Below are 18079 nucleotides of genomic sequence, written 5' to 3' on the forward strand. Positions count from 1 at the left end.
ATATTGTGATTATACAACTGTTACATCTCATGTAAAAAAAAAATGTTTTAAGCTATTTGCACTCACCATTTTTTACTACTATAAATTTTAATTTCACTATAGAAAGTACAAAAGGTATAATAAATATTGTAAGAATACTATAGACAACATTTGATATCACTCACATTGTATTTAGTCATTGGCACTTTTTTTGACAGACATCACACTGACAAACCAAACAAACTTTAAGAGGAGAAATAATTTTGATTGCAGAAAAGACTTCAAGCATTTTACCTACTTTCAGAAGCAGTTATTAGTTCTAGGACACTTGTCTTATTTTCTAACCCTCTTCAGTGTAAAACACCACATGGTTTCACAATAAAAGGAAAACTCCATCTGAAGGTCATTTTTTTCTTTAATATGCTTGTGGCAATTGACTATAATCACTTCTTTTCTGTACCAGAGAATTTCTGAATCATATCTGGCAATATATTTTCATTTTAGTTTTAAGCACTGCTGATATAATTTATACAACTCACATGAGCCTATACAAAAACTTCAGGCAGAACCAGTACAAGTGAAATGGTAGCTATTACCAAAAAAACCCAACCACTCCTCAAAAATAAACGTTGGAGAAGCTGTCAAATATCAGACTTTACACAGGTCCACTGAGAAGTGCTGGAAGAACTTACAAAAAGTTCAAACACCCCTTTTCCTAAAATAAAATAAAATAAAACAAAACAAAACAAAATAAAATAAAACAAAATAAAACAAACAAAATAAACCCAAAGGAATATATGTCTACCTAGAGGTACTATTCTTTCAACAATAACCCTAAAAAAAGAAATTATTAGAAATTCAAGTAAGAAGTGTCTGCATCGATGTTCAAAATAAAGTGACTTTACGTATTTTTTTAATTAGATTTTTTTAAAAGAAGTAATCTACTATTTCGAGAGTATTAGAACAAGTATGGAAGCTGCTCCATTTCAACAGAACAGATGAAATACAGACAAAACACCATAAAAGTTTCCATATACACTTACTGATATGACAAACTGTAGCATGAATATATTTACACTTGTACACAAATACACAGTATGCATATGCACATTCAAGCACACAGTATAAAAAGACCTATTAAAGAGGACAGGGATCAATTTTTTTATATACAGAAACCATAACTTACCTGTTATACAGTTTATCATAGTTTTCCCTCAAGAGTTCCTTCTCTGTTTCTAGATCATTTATTCTTTCCTGTAACTAAAATGAAGAAGGAAGTTTCAAGCAATGCACAGCACAGAAGGAAATTACAATGAATGTGTAGAGACAATTTGTTAATAATTTGTAGGCATTGTCAGGCTTTTATTTGTTCTTTTTATACAATAGTCTCCTAGAAGCTTCAAAATAACACTTGTTTTCATCACATGGATTTACAGTTGGCCCAGACAGTCTTTTTCATGTATATGAAGTATTTTTTATTGGCCTTATAGAAACAAGTCCTTGCTTTCAAAATACTCACTAAAGCAGGATATGTTTTTAAAGATATGAGATGCTTTAACCCAGAAGATATATCCCATGTGCATTACAATAGTTTAAATGTTTGGAGGAAATATCTATGAGGTAACCTTGGTAAACTTGGTTCATGTAAAATACACTCAAAACAGGTAAACCAGGTGGTAAAACTGAAGTCACTACAAAATGTAAGAAAAATAACTTTGTAAACTCTTACTCCTCAGATGTTGAAGAGAATGAGGAATAAAAGGCTTGATTTTTAGCCCTATATCTGGGTGACTGTTAGTGATGACTCGAATCTCTGAGAGCCACTAGACAAAGAAATAGAAGTGACTGATTTGAACGTCTGAGTAAAATGTAATACTACAGTGTACTGTAATTAAACCAGGTTGAAATATTACTAAAAAACTAGCAATATGTGATCAATAAAACAAGTATTATGATTTTTTTTCTGGCTAACAGACCAGTTGTTTAGTGTCAGAATTGACATGAAATCCTATGCTTTAACCTCAAATATTGTCCAAACAGTGGTGCAGTGATTATGTGCATGGGGACCAGGTATGGTTCATGATTCTATGAAATGCAAGCAGCAGCCACAGGTTTTTCTTTTTAATGGGACAGAAGTAAATATATTACCAGGTCAGTCTTCCAAATGTGTTTGAAAGGTCTATTCACATCTCCGCAATTAAAGGTATCCCATTGCTGTGGTGCATTCCTCCCCCCGGGCTGCTCTACAATCTCAGGAATTCCCATTAGGCCCTGGCCTTTGTGTAATGATTTGGGCAGTTAAGCATCCCTTGACTGTACCAGGAACTCTTGCATGGCTAAGGTGGGGAGTGGCACTGACCGCACCAAGAATTCCTGTTGCCTGGCTGAGGCAGGGAACGAGAGTAGGAATAATTAGTCATCCCCTGACAGCCTTGGAACATCCCTTACCTGGATCGTAGCTCGAGTGAAATGGTACCAGTGTTACTGGAGTTCCAGTAATTTGCTGATGAATAAAGCCAATCGTCTTGCGCACCTATAAACAGTGGTCCTAAGTCAGGCCCTTTGATCTCTCCTGGACTGCAGTGGGCTGTGACCAGCATCTCCCTCTGAGGGGGATGCCTCAGAGCTCACAAACTCTCCAGTTTGTGAAAATCAGAGGAGCATCGCTGAAAGCTGACAACAGGACCTGGTTTGATACCCTTCACTCCTTGAGGCTCAACCCTTCGGCCACTGAGAAAATGCCAAGACATTTGACATGAATATTTCACTGAACTCGAGGGGAATTTTTAACAGGTATACCTTTCTTTGTATATGTATATCTCAGTGTCTGTGAGCACACGTGTGTGAATTGACCCAGGTATCCTATAGCAAGTATAGTAAATATTGCCCTCTCGAATCTATAACTAAGTCACTGTTGTGATTGTAGTAAATTCTATTGAATCACTTTGTAAATGTTAAAATGATCAAATTCTGCTAAATCTTCTCAATTCACCTCAAACTGTGAGTGAACCTCACTGCTGCTACACACATAATCCCTTTAGATGTAAACCATTAACCGAGCCTGGGACTAGGAGTGGATCCAGCTGCACCTCAGCTCAATCAGGAGTTTAGAAAGCAAGGGGGGTCTTCTCTGAACATCATGACTGAAAGCAAGAGGGTCTTCTCTGAACATCATGACTGACCGGGAGGGTCTTCCTTACCTTTTTGTATTCCTTCCATTAGACATAAACCATTGCCCAAGTCTGGGACTAGAAGTGGATCCAGCTGCACCTAAGCTGCATCAGGAGTTTAGAAAGCAAGGGGGGGTCTTCTCTGAACCTCGTGACTCAAGGGAGGGTCTCCCCTACCTTTTTACATCTCCAGTCTCTGTGCAAATCATGAAAAGTCAACTCTAACTTGATTTTTCTTTGTACACCTCATCCATGTATTAAGTAATGAGTGAACCTTGCCATCAAACTTTGTGAAGTGACACTTTTATAAATTCCTATTAAATCACTTTTTGCTAATACCTTTGACGGTGATTCTTTAAGAGGTCCAAATTACTCATTCGCAACACCCATCGTTAACTTTTCCCTTAACTATGTGAACTACCTAAAGGAGATTCTAGCTCTCTTGAACACAATCTCACCTCCTCTGTCCTTTGGTTTGAAATAGTTACTGATTGCAATTCTTTTTCAAGATGGAGGCACTTTAACCGCTCCTCTTTAAGCTGTAGATTCAGTTCATCACCTTTTGCTATTAAAGCATCATGGCTGGTCTTCAAGTTCTTTTGGTTCTATGAAAAGGAAGGAAGGAAAATCCAGGAAAAAAAAAAAATCACAATAAAATGTTACAGTGGTCTCTCACAGTATGATTTAATATATATTCTCAGTGTGGTCAACAGGAGACACTCTTGAACTAAGTAATTTTCATAATGCATGGCCAGGAGAAGGTGGCATTCTTGTTGCTCTCACAAACATTAAACCCTCAGTTCAGTCATGATGAAAATGACCAAGAAATACATCTGTTAAGCAATTAAAAGATTTTGCTGTGGTTACAGTGGTTAGACATGCGGACCAAAACCACTGCAGTAGCAAGCAAAAATGAATGTTGACCACAGTTATGTTAATCACAGAGCTTGCCACAGCTCTGTTAACCCTTAACTGTAAATATATAATTGTTTCATAATCCTAATGCACTCAATTCTATTTCCTTACTAGCATTAATTTAACAAGGGACCTATGACTTCTTTTACATTTTAATTTACTTCAATGGATTGTATTAAGGCACATTTAACCAATTTTAATATTAAATGGAGGATGCTGATAGAACCTCTATTTCCAGAATATTAAAGTTATACTGCCTACATTCCACAAGGCTTTAATAAAGCCTCATTCATTAAGAATTTCAATGTAAATCACATTCAAAGTATGACTCAGAACAAAACAGCCCAAAAGCCAATCTCCTGTTTAATAAAATGATTATATGAATATTTATGTCAAATACATGTATAAGTATAGATAACATTTAATGATTGTACACAGAAAAAAGTTAGCTTCATTTTTTCCATATAATATTCCTACAAAGTAGTTAAATGAAGAAGCTGAATGTGAATCCTGTACAAATTGTTTAGGTTTATACGCTGTCTGAATAACCTAGAAACAAACAAAACACACACAGAAAACCCAATCACCAACCTCATCTTCAGCCTTTCATATCTCCTTTCTCAGTAAGAAAAATATCATGGAGAATAAATAATATTAGCAGTCAGTCTTATTTCAGAAAAATAATCAAGTATATTACTCGTCAACTTTTAACAATGTCTTTAGCGCTCCTCTTGCTCTGTCCTATATCTGTGAACTGTATTTCAATAACTTCAAAAAATGACACCTTAAAAATAATTCTTTTACAGTCTTTTCATTTCTCTCCAAATTCCTTTCCTTCCTCCTCAAAATCAGAATCCTTACAGTCTCTAACCCTTCCAACTGCCCAAGTGAACTCATCTTTTCTTCCCCATCTCTCAGCTTCAATTTTTTCCTGAAGTTCTTTTCCATTTCAATAACTTGTCACTTCGACCCACGATATATAAAGAAAAAAAACCAAACTCCACCTTTGCAAAGCTGCCTTTCATAGACCATTTCACATCTCTTTCCTTAATTTCTAAAACAGTTGAAAACAAATTCAACAATCACATTTATACTACCGAAACATCTTATTAAAACCACTAAAAATATCCTCCTGAAAAATTTCCTTTCTTCAACATCATTCTAATCCTTCAGTGACCATTTTGGATTAACTTTTCTCATTAACTTTAAGGGGACCATGACTTCGCCCTCATTATTATTATTTATTTTTCACCAAAATGCATTCTTTACCTGGATATTCTTCTTTATCTGAGTGTTCTGTCAGCACTTTTTTTCTCTGATGCACAAACTGTTTTCTACCCTGCTCTCCTTAAAGTATCCCAAGACTTGGGTCATGGCAACAATTGTGATGATGATTTTAGTTTAATATTTCTCATCTGGAATTTTATTTCTTTTAGAAACTTACCTCAATATTGTTGTCAATTAGAAATAACTCATTTAAAGAAAATAGATATATACCTCCTAGAAATATTGCACAAATGAACATAAACTGCTCTCAATTACAGTTGTGAAATTGTTGTTCCAATTGTTCAAGAGAATTAATTCTTTATAAAGTATTTTAAATTGTACTTGGACAGGTTAGCATATTTCATATTACAAATCATGAAATCCTGAATGTTCAGTCTGTAATTAAAGCAAATAAATATACCAATGAGATCAAATATATAATCCAAACAGTTTCAGGGGCCTTTGTTCTTCCAAGTGGATTGCACAATTCCTTCATTCAACTGGCTACATTAAAACTCTTTATCAACAAAACTGTCCTGTAAATGTTTGGTAGCAAGCTCAATTACAGTATCATTAGATAGAGCAGGATTATAGGCTCTTATCATTCTGTGGTTTCACATTTTGGGCTGACTCAAGTTTAAAGCTGAACATGGAGGAATTACACAGGTTTCAACTGGTAGAAGCTGAGAGTAAATGATAGTGAAGTCAATAGGCAAAAAAATCATCAAGATAAACATAAAAACTGCTCTGCTGATAAGTACATGCTGTCTAAACTAGAAATTTTGGATTTTGCAGTTATTCACATTTAGTAGATGCATGTTTCAAACATTCAAATGATTGGAAATGGGAAAACCATTGTATCCATTATCTTGTTAAAAAAGAAAAAAAAGAGACTGAAGACACACTCGTCCTTTTCAAAAACGCAGCTTTCACTGGGAATATTAGAAACAATGTCTTCAAATACCAGTGTGAATCCTAGGCATGTGTTTCTATTCAGCTGCTGCCAAGAAAGAGGCGTAAGTACTTGACGTTTGCTGTAAATTACCAAAAAGTCACATATGATTTAAAATGGAACAGTTTACTTATTGCTTTCTACTTAAGAACACAAAAAGCCATGTGAAAACTGTCTCCCCTGGAATTTACATTTTACATAGCTCACCCTGTGAAAAATTCGATTTGAGCTACTAACAGAAGAGCTGCTTTGGCAAAGAAGATACAGGTATTACACTGAAGGGAGGGGAGGGAAGCAAAGCAAAGCAAAACATAGAAGCAGAAAAACATGGGGCAAAAGGAATGGAACAAAAGTCTAATGGCACAACGGTTATTTAGCATACTAAAATAACAAGAAGCAGGCAGCAGTAGGGGTTTACAAGGCTATCTAGTGCTTTCACCTCATAAGGCTAGGGTACTTTATAGAGCTCTATTGCATGCAGGATTCCTACTCACAGGAACTCTCCCATTTCTAAGTTATAATCATACTACCCCTGTCTGTATGCATATGGAGTTCTCCAAATATATATAGGAAGAAGCAGAATAATGCTCTATAACTAAAACCTATATGGAATCAACTATGCACAGTTGCATGTTCTGGTGATATTTTCATAAAACTGCTCTTTTTATAAAGAAAATTTATTACTTACAGTGGCCCTCTAAAATAATTTCCATGAACTTATGAACACAAGCCCTAACGTCAGAACTCTAAACAGCCAAACCTCCCCAACTTTATCAAAGACTGGTAAAGTGAGGGGGGTTTGGTACCCTTTCTTTGGTAAATCAGTACATTCAAGTCAAAGACCTCTCTTTAAATGATCAGGAATCTCTTTCGATAGCCAGACAACTCAGTTCATTCTCCACAATCTGACTGGGATGGCCTTGCAGATAAAATCTTTAAGACCTGCTAGACCCTTCTGGAAAAAAAAATAAAAATATTCAAGACTAAAAAATGCTACACATTTGGTGTAGCTTGAGTACAATGTATTATGCGGTTCATTTTCATGTATCCAGCATTGACTCAGAGTCAAGAACTGTGTATATTTATTTTCCATTTATGCATGCTCATGTGACAGGAGTAAAGGAATGTTACTGACCAAATTGCAATTACCTCTTGAAGCTGGAGAAATTTTCCTTCCATTGCTGAAAGAGCATTGCTTTTCTCAACCAGCTGTTTACGGACCTTGATCATTTCCACATTGTCCCGAATGTTTAGCCTTCAAAATTGTATTGAAAAGAAATGCATCATGAGCTTAAAGATACAAAATGAATTATCTTATTATTTTTGTTGTGAAAAGTTGAAATCCTTTGCCCATCAGCTTTCTACAACGCATTTGGGAGTAGATTTAGTGTGTAATACCTAAATTAATTTCTTCTTCTATAATCCACATTACAGAACTTAGGTAAATAAACATTCTACCACACGATGACATTGCAGCATCAATCAATACATATACATCTTTGTTCATTGTATCAAACTATATATGACAGGAAAACAATCCTATACCTAAAGAGTTTATTTGTTTTCCACTCACCACTTTTCCACCCTCCAAAGTATTTGGTGCCAGTACATTACTGTTTTACGGAGTTTCCTCTTAGAGTTTAAACCTATCAAATACTGCTAAGTGACTTAGCAATTTATACTGTAACACCTTAAGGCTGGTGTTCAAACAAGCTGCAGGTGTGTCAACTACATGAAAATCACTTAATAACAATGTAGATGTTCTATATTGTCACAATTCTAAGATTAATTTGAGAACATACTGTTTAATAGAAAGGATATCTAAAATAAGTCAAAATCTAAATAAACATTTACTTATATGTTTTCCCTTACTTCAAATAGTGAAACTAAATCCCATTATTTTCATAGCTTCTTCAAGTACGGGGAGAGAAATCAATTCTGATTTGTATTAATATAAAAGATGATAAAAGCAGAATACATCTTTAGCATTTGAAAAGGTAATTTCTCTTCCAATATTTATCTATTTTAGACATATTGGACGAATTGTCACAATGCCATGCTGGAGCAAGAAAATGGACTACAAAGCTTACACATCTGTAAACCAGCTGAGTACGTGAAATACTTTCCTTTTTATTCTGTAAAATATCAAATCCTATTGTGTTTTGGCATTGCCCAGTTAATTGTCCTTACACAGAAAATAAACACTCACAAACCCGAGATCTTCCCCAAGCAACAGCCCTAACACAATGCTGAAACTATCATGTGTCTAAAACATGTTAGCTACATAAATTAAAGTTGTGGTGAGTATAGAGAGCAGCACTGTCTCATGCTTGCTATTTAAAAGCTAATGTAGTGGCACGTTTTTATTAATCTTGTTCCACACATCAAACAAAAGGCTCTGATGCCTTCAAAGGCATGTTCTTTTTTTTTTTTCCCTTCTTTTTTAAGCAGGGGGCTTTTTTTTTTTTTTTTTAAGCAGGGGGCTCTTTTTTTTCTTTTTTTTCTTTTTAAGTAGAAAAAGGAGCAGATGATAGTGAAATTTATGATGTACAGATGTAAACCCCATGGCTCCTGACAATCAACATTAACTATTTTTTCAACAGTGAATGAAACAGCATTTGATTTAAACAGGTTTGGGGTACTGATATTATGAAGTAAATTATTCAAATTTGGAAGTAAAAAATTACTTTTCATTGGGATCATTTCAATCCTTACAATTATAAGAGTATTTACCTCATGAAATATCTAGCTACAGAAAGCATGTACAATTAATTTATTAGTGCATTACATTGATCACAATCTCAGCTCTCATTATAGGCTAGAGCAACGAAATTATTTCTCTACAGTACTTCTACAGTATTTTATTTATTTAAATAAAATAAATCTAAGAAATGTCCAATGCATCCAGGTACATGGCAAGGAGCTTGCTGTTGAAGAACAAAGTAATTTCAGACTTTGTGGGCAAGGCAAAGTTAATTGAGGAAGATTCTGTCGGGAAGATTCATTTTTCTATAAATAAAGTCACAAAACAGTACAGTAGAACAGAAATTGATTATCTACACAGCTTTGTCCCTCCCAGGTAGTTAATGTATTCTGCTCCCAGTACATCTGCCCAGGTATTCTGATATAACTTAAAAATAAGAGTTATATACAGATTTGAAATAAAAGTCAGTGCTACCTTTCACTTAAATAGATATATTTTGCTTGAAGAGTAACAAAATAATGTATAATAAAGCTGTACTAAGATAGCTCATTCAGTATTTTCTCTATTGCCAAAAAAGCCAAAAGCCACAGAACCTGAAGACATGGAAGTAGACCTGGAGAGCAGAAGTTCAAAAAATAAAAGGAACTAATATCCCTTTTGAGGCAGTAACCAGAATTAATGGGCATACTGATTTAGCTCTAGCACGCCTTCTACCACAAGTGCAGAAATGAGGAACACGAACTCTATCCTTCCATTCTAAACCTCATCTTAAAGCTGGATTTAAAAGTCTGAAATTGGAAATGAAGTTAGGAGAAAGTGACTCTTTAAAAAGCTAAGAATTATGTCTGGGGTTAATGTCTGAAATACACCAAAGAGACAATCTATTTTCCAGACCTCTTATCGTTTGGATTAAAAGCATATAGAGTGGGGTCCCAATAACAGGCTGGGGACCAGCTGTGTGGGAATGGGGGACTGATAGCAACCTACACCAGAAGGAAATGATTAAAGAAAGGATCTTGACCTGCACTGTACAAATTTATGCCAGTAAATCCCAGATGGCTAAGATAATAAAATTGAGGTCTAATTAAACCACATCCCTTGCATCTTGTCTTTGCTTCCATACGAGCAGGACATGAATACAATACTGAGACTACTCTTAGAGAGTCCTGACTATTTTATCAACTGGACCAGTAGCTTGCAAACTTTCCTCATTCACATTCACAACAAGAAAAACAAGCAAGTAAAAAAATATCACCACCATACTTCTCAGAATCACTTACGCTCTGCCTGGCAAAACAAACAAAAGGTTTCTAGGCTAATAGTTCTCAATCACAAATGCATCAATGGCCAAGATATATACAGAGACTCCCAAGCACACAAGTAAAGAATAGAACATCAATGTGCAATACTCATCTCATTTTACAATGCTTAGGAACTAACAGGATTATATGTTGATATACATTATGTTCTTTCCTTTACCTCTTATTTCTTACAGGAAGTCAAATACAAAGGGGATAAAAACCCCAACAGTGTTTACCTTCTAGTAGCACCTTTATGTTGTAATTGATAGTATATTTGCAATAAGCAAAACATTAGCATTGCATCAATAGATCTAGCATCTAAGTTTTTAAGATTATTTAAATACCAATATAAAATTCTGTATTTGTTTGCCTGGCTAAAGAGCTACCTAAAAATGAAAAAAAAGTCATGATCTTTAGGGAAACTGGTTAAATATGAAAAATCAGATACGGAAATGCAAATATAAGGGGTTTTTTTCTATTAGACATGATTTAGCAAATTCATATACATGCTGTAGTCTCTCAAAACCCTTTAAATAATGCATTGTGACTAACATGTTCCACATTTTATTCTAGGTCTGCAATGCTATAGTGCAAACACAGAAGTCATGAATGTGTCAGATATGATATTCCTGTCCAAAAATCCACACATTTAATAGCTTTAATTCCAAAATCATGTTGCTGCAAAAAATGCCAGAGGAATTAAAAACTGACTGGCAAATAAGTTTTTGTATTTAAAAAACCAAACAAATGCAGAAATGTGCAAATGCCAAATACCTGTTTCACAAATGCATTTTGGGGTGGCTTTAAAAATGTTTTTGGAAAGTACCGAGAGCAATTAAGTTATTTGAAGCTAGCTGCTTGCAAAATGTGATTGTTTAGACAATGTTTTAACTTGCGCACTGTGTATTATAGACATCAAACCATGAGGTTATTATGGTTTTGGCCATCTTTAAATTAAAAACAGTCAAGCTAAATGCAGTTAAATTTTGTACTTAAGAAAACATGTTTAGTCTAACAAGCCACAGGCCAAGTTTCTCCCTTAAGTCAGAATTAAATATTCCTGAAATAATCCCCAAACAACCTCTAATGAAATATTGAAAAGAAACATTGATTGCAGCCATGTTACAATAATCATCTGAAAGAGTACACTGCATATGAACTCAGCTCTGTTATATAGCTCTTAGGTTATTATACAGAAACTGTAGTGAAATTGCAAAGGCAGCTTTAAAATATTACTGGATTTCTTGCGGGCATAGGACTCAAGATAACTAGTTATCTCCCTCCCTTACTGCTGATGGATCAATGATTATTAACTGTGGGTGCTTCACTACTTGGAAACTACAGTTATTTCAATCACAAGAATTTCTTAATCATGGAGCAGAATAAAGAATGTCTTCCTAAAGGTTGAAAGTAACCTAATTTTGTTAACACCAGGCTGAGATCAAATGGTACTACAACATGAAGATTGGTGGAAGCATATTTATTATGTCCTTTTGGCACCATACAGTTCCTAAAGAAGTTCAACACATTAACTGTCTTTGGGTAGTAATGTAACTACATGACAGCCAACTGTTACAAAACACAAGAAAAAGCTGCTAATTGTACCAAAATTCAAAGATATAAACTACAAAGATGCAATAAGATGACCTTTTCAGTCACCCAAATTTCCAATTTTACCTCCAATATGCCATATTGAGAGCTGCTTCTCTTCTGATGCAAAGATTAAAAATAAGAATTACATAGAACCTATAAATCTATTTGTGTAATAAAACAACTAATACAGACTGTTCTGGATAGCAGTTACAAGACTTCCAAGAAAGCAAGCTAATGAAAATCTCCTAAAGATAGTATGTATAGGTACCTATGGTTACAGTTAAACCTGGAGAGAATAGTATCCCTCTGAGTTCTGGCTCTGGTTCATTCAGCATAAAAAAACCGTAACTTGAAAAACATGGGGATTAACAGCCTTCCATAAAGTATTCTAGTGGCAAAATTATAGAACACACACTATTCTAGATATAGACATTTTTCAATTTCTTTCCCATTGTCTTCAGCCAAACACTGTAACTCTTAAATACTTCAGGTATCTTTCATCATTTCAAATAAGAAATAGACTATAAAGGAAATACTTCCAGAACTTTGAACATGAATTCACAGGCAGTAACTTAGATCAAAGTATCACAGATTGTATACAAGTAATTTTATAAACATAATAAGGATCTGCACTACTTTTTATAGCCTGACTTTATTTAAGGATTTTTTTGCTGAATTTGAAGTGTATCTTTACTTTAAAACTCCTTAAAAATGTCACAGAAATATGGTAGCTGACATTGAATTTAGATGTTATGTTCAGTTAATGTGTGCTGTACTTAAAGAACAGTATTCTTCTACAGAAGAATGAAGCACAGAAGTTTTGAGATTTGTATCAGATTATTTTCAAACAATGAAAAAAATCTTTAAAATATTTTCTGAATTCACTGTAGGCATAGACTGAGAAATTATTATAACAACAACTTCTTTAACCTATTTAAACTATATAATGGAAATTCTGAATAGGGGAGACTTATGACTTTGTGAATAATTTAATAGCAAACATCATGATGTATTATTTATGTAGCACCACTGATGCACAAAGAATGCTCACACATAATAATAGGGTCCCTCCCTTGAAAGGCAGTTAAAGAACTGACCACATATTTCTGATCCAAGTAGAACTTTCATTGAAATCAAATGAGTAAGGAATGCAGGATCGTGCCATGTTGGATCCTTAATACAACTAAAAGTAACAGGCTGAAACTGAAACAGTCAAAAGAGGGAATATATATACAAAGTTATATAATTTTGCATATATTTTTGCAAAAATGAAAGAAGAAAGAGAAAGAAAAGAGATGAAACTAATAGAGGTTTTATTGTGAAACACATTCCGCAAGCATGTTTGTCCGACTGTTTTACGGCACAGCTATACCATATCCCTTCAAAAATTTGCTAATCTATCAATACAGGGCCATTACGTTTCTACTATTTGTAGACTCCAAATTATCAAGGAGTATTAATGAACATTAAATTACCCACTATGAACCTCTATCTAAAATTTTCTAAGAATTATATTGAAGAAACAATAAATGATTAAAATTTAATGAGTTGAACTTCAATTGAATCTGAATCAGCTGGAAATGAATTCTCTAAAATGGTAATTATGAACTTCTTTGTTTATTTCTGCAAAAACATCATAATTTATTATCATAACAATCTCCTTAGAATTATCCATGGCTATTTGGGAAAACATTTTATGACTTAGTTTCAAAGGGGAAAAAATTAATAAAGCACATATTTCTTAACAGAACAGTTAATTTTTACAGCTTTATATAAGCATTATGACATAGCTCTTCTAATGCTTCCACCATGGAGATTTCCATTTTTCACAATACCTTTGGCTTGCTGCTTCTTGCTCTTTCAGCCGCAGGATGGATTCTTCAATTTCCTTTTCTTTCCTTTTTAGCTGACTCACAAGTATCTCTCTAGCATGTTCTAGTTCCTCAATGTGTTCCCTCTGGGACTCAATCACAGTCTCCCTGCAAGTACAAGCATCTTACATTCCAAAACCAGACAAGTATTTAATAAAAGAAAAAAAATAAATGAATACTCAAGAGAACAAAAATTTTAAAAATGTTCAGTAAAATTTGTATTTCTTGATGACATGCATCACAACAGAGGTTTAAGAGTTAACTTACCATGAAAATAATTAGAGCTCACCACAAGAAAAGATGTGAATAGTACAATAAATAGATAAAGAATTCAAACACATTATCAAACACAACATAAACTCCTAAACTAAATGTTTATGTGGACTGAATAATGTTTAGCAGAACCCAGCTGAAAACAGTGTTCATTGTTTATTATACTGCATATTAAACGTATCCTCCCCCTAATCCATTACTATTAAGTTTTTTCTGAAAAGGAAAACACCATTACTAGCTATAAAAAAACATGAGGTCTTCAATGGATGGAGCAGTGAAAGTGATTTTTCAGCTTTTATTCTGAGTTAGGTAACTTTATGCATACACACACACACATACAAGATTCAGATGATGTGTCTTTAACAGTGGAATTTATCCACTAAATGCAATTAAAAAAAGAAAGGCAGAAAACTATACAGATCAGAGTCCGAATATTGTTAGTAGGCCACAACTTTGCAATTTCAATTTTCTTGACAGGTTAATCTCAGATATCTTTTCCAATAACATTTCTTCTAATAAGAATAATCAACAACTCATCGACAATTTTTTCCACTCTAAAGCTTTCGATGCATAAGCTACAGATCTTCATTACTTCGTATACCTATCATAGACTTAAAAGTACCTTGAGTTTTTTGGCCATGTGTTTGCTTTTGTACCCGAGTGCACCATTTTGAGCGATGGTGGTTATTTTTTCCACCTTTGTGAGAACTGAAATCTCTGAAAAAATGCTATTTGAATGTTTTCTGCATTATAACACAAGGGTTTTGATCAGTCTTAGGAGAAAAGCTATTGTGAGCACCAAGATTCATGGCAGTCTTAATGAATAGCTCTTATTTTCATAGTCTTCAAAAGCGATAGGTATAATAGCCCTTTCTAGGCCCATCACTATAAAATTACTGAAGATTTTTTTTTTTAGCAACAACATTCTATTATAATGCAAATTATTTTTTAAAAAAACCTGTAACTGTTTAGCAAGGGTTAGATTCAGACAGGATGCTAGCAAGAGTGCAATCTAAATGTTGTTAAATAATTTAAATTTATTTATTAAAACCATTTATAGGAATATTTCTGTAAAATTATTTCCTACGATCCCACTAAATCTTTGTGTTTAAAAAACTTCAAGCACAAAATACATAATTGCACATTAATTAATATATTTGTATACTTAGCTTGCCCATTTATTGAAAATTTAGAATTTATAGATATTGTAGTAAATCTGATTTAGGTAAATAATTTGGAAAGAAACACAGATACTGAAAGTAGCTTTTAGAAAACCAGGTATCTAAAAAGCTAATACGTTCCAATATACTTTGAAGAAAAAAAAAATATTCTAATCAGACCTCAATATCTTTAAATTAGATGTCAACTACCTTTTCTCCACCCTACATAACACCTCTCCGTTCTCATGCAGTCTCTACATTAAGGATGTTATCAAGAGTTTCCTGAGCTTCAATTTCAGTTAAAATGTGCAATTGGACTACAAACCAACTTTCAAAATGCAGAAGTGAATCAAAATCATTCTATGTTACTATCCCATACTGCATTTTTTGCAACTTATCCATAAAATCTGACCACCTCTAGAAATGAAGCTTAAATGCATCAGCGTAACACTTTCAATACAGTCACCACTTGCACGGGTTATCCTGCACATTTTAGGAGTTATGTTGGTAATAATTTTGCAGCCAAGGTTTTTTCTGCTTTTGTCAGTTTTGTTCAATAGTAAGCTAGGCAGCATTGCATCTTAGCAAAATGCGAGGCTCACCAGTGAAGATCAGTTTTAACTTCCAGCCAAATTCTTATGTACCTACATTTTGCATTCTAAATCTCTGATCCTGTATTTTCCTTATCATAAAACTCTTCTGCACTGTTACCAGTGTTACTGTTGTCAGATCCAAGAACTTCACTTTATTTTCTGAAGTGAAAACTTCAGAATTTTTTTTTCTTTCAAGAAGACCACAAGTTTTAACAATTATAATGACAGAAATTAAGAAATATGAAAATCATACAAGTTTCTTATTTCAGCCTTTGGATCCTCAAGCAGATTCTGTCCATGTATTGGGAGCACAAGGTTAGGTGATCTTGCTTTTAAATCCTGAAATCTCATTCCTGAAAACAAAGAAAACATAAATTTTTGTCATGCTGAATGAAAAAGCATTTAACAAAACAACAAGCTCTATACAGTACAAACACTTACAACTCCTATATAGACGCTATGAAAATTATTTTTACATCAAATTCAGATGGAAAGTGATAATCGGAGTATCTACAACATAGCTGCCATAAAATTTGAACTATGGGTGATACAGCATGCACTGTTAAAGAGAAAGGTTAAAAACAAGTCTTGAAATTTTTTCTTAGAAAATTTTACTTTTAAAGACAGAGAACAGAGATGGTGTCTTCAAAGAAGAACAGTAACAATATTATTAAATAGGAACATGAACTTGTAACCACTTTTTCTCTGATAGCACTTTCTTTACAAAATCACAAGTGTTATTGACCTGGACAAGTAACTACAGGACCATTTTTAGCAGCACTGCAAATAATTTCCTTATGTTCTTTAGGAGCATACTAAGTCCCTGGTGAAGAAGAAAAGTGAGAAATTACTTAAGGAAGAATTGTTAGTTGAGGAGCGAAAGCAATGGTTTCTCCAAATCTCTTCCTCCTACTTCTCTTTCTTCAGCAAGAAGAAATTAATAAAGTTTTGATGTGGGACCAAACTATGCATTAAATTTCAAATACACCATTAAGGCTGCCATCCCTCAGTCCCAAAACTGAGTCATTCAGGTTCAAGGAGCAACAATACCACCAGGTTCACAAAACGACTGAAAAAAATTTACCTACTTGGCATTTGTGCTGAGGTAACTTGATTTATTTATATGTTTTGAATTTTGATCTTTAAGTATTAAGGTAGTTGTGCTATATACACACGTGTATATATATGCCTGGAGCATGTATTTTTAATTTTTGTTCAAATCATGATATATCTTAGATGGTTGTACTCAATAAAGAAACTAATGAGAGAAACCAGTGAGTACTTAGGGAACATTCATACCTGACCACATCTTTTGGATTGACTTGCCATGGTATTTATAAATCAGCCAAACATAAAGCAGATACAGTAATGTATATTTATTATTTGTGGATTCGTCTTGCCTCTTCATACCCTGGAGACAGCTAAGTTCTCCTGAATTTTTCCAGATATTTTATTTTTGGATAATTGCTCTGAATATTTTCTGATCTGTGCTAAAAATATTTTGAGATTCAGCCTTATGGTTTCACAGAGCAATCTAAGAGTCCAGCAGTCTTCACAGATAGGAGGCACATACCTGACATTAGACTGCTAGGTTTATCATCATTAATCAAAAGGGCAGGATGAGAAAACATGCAAGGGAAATACATGAAACATCCTATGCTAATGAATACTACAGAAAATATTCTCTGACCTCCTGGAAGACAACACTACTGTGTTCAAGTTCTGACTAATAGTTAGTAGATTTTTAATAATAGTCTTCACCTTAGAAAGTGTGTTCAATAAACTGCATATTCATAGCACTCAAATTATCAGAATCCCTTCTAGTTTGGATAAGGTCTTAGAACTGAGATAGGCACACTAGAACTTCTGTGAAATTTCTGAACATTATTACCTGAACTGGATGTTCTGTGGACAACTTCTCCATTTTGGTTTTTTTTTTTTTTAGCCCCTTCCTCATGTTCTCTTCAGTTTAAGAACCACTGCTTCAATCAACATGGCCCCAATCCTACGTCTGCACAGGACATCTTTGATCTGGACCTGTTCTTATGCCAAAAGAAGTCCTCACAGCATACCAGATCAACATTTGATCTTTAATCCTTGAACCAAGTTGCCCTTTTGTCTCTGCTAGCACTGGACCTAAATAAATTTGTTATATTTCTACACTATGTTTGCACTGTTAAAACAAACAAAGAAAAACTGATTTTGGGAATAAAACTGCCTAATTCATGATTGTCCTGGTTTCGGCTGGGATAGAGTTAATTTTCTTTCCGGTAGCTGGTATAGTGTTATGTTTTGGATTTAG

The 18079-nt window shown here is 34.0% G+C and overlaps 1 protein-coding gene across 17 annotated transcripts in view; it reads right to left on the reverse strand.

Annotated features, from left to right (window-relative positions):
* Nucleotides 1-18079, reverse strand: part of RPGRIP1L (RPGRIP1 like) — an 81421-nt gene that overhangs the window by 52498 nt on the left and 10844 nt on the right. For 11 of the 17 annotated variants that reach the window (XR_012652217.1, XR_012652218.1, XM_075040253.1 and 8 more), the window contains 5 exons: nucleotides 16031-16130; nucleotides 13716-13859; nucleotides 7432-7537; nucleotides 3608-3754; nucleotides 1166-1239 (listed from right to left, as the gene is read on the reverse strand). Coding sequence is in view for 14 of the 17 variants with exons in the window: in XM_075040253.1 (XP_074896354.1) it covers nucleotides 1166-1239; nucleotides 3608-3754; nucleotides 7432-7537; nucleotides 13716-13859; nucleotides 16031-16130 (571 nt within the window). In the remaining 3 variants the exon portion in view is untranslated. Of the gene's footprint in view, nucleotides 1-166; nucleotides 695-1165; nucleotides 1240-3607; nucleotides 3755-4426; nucleotides 6365-7417; nucleotides 7538-13715; nucleotides 13860-16030; nucleotides 16131-17668; nucleotides 17815-18079 lie in introns of those variants that run through there. The other 6 variants (XM_075040255.1, XM_075040257.1, XM_075040258.1 and 3 more) reach the window with 6 other exon arrangements.

This window comes from Buteo buteo, chromosome 11, assembly GCF_964188355.1.
Source record: "Buteo buteo chromosome 11, bButBut1.hap1.1, whole genome shotgun sequence".
NCBI lineage: Eukaryota > Metazoa > Chordata > Aves > Accipitriformes > Accipitridae > Buteo > Buteo buteo.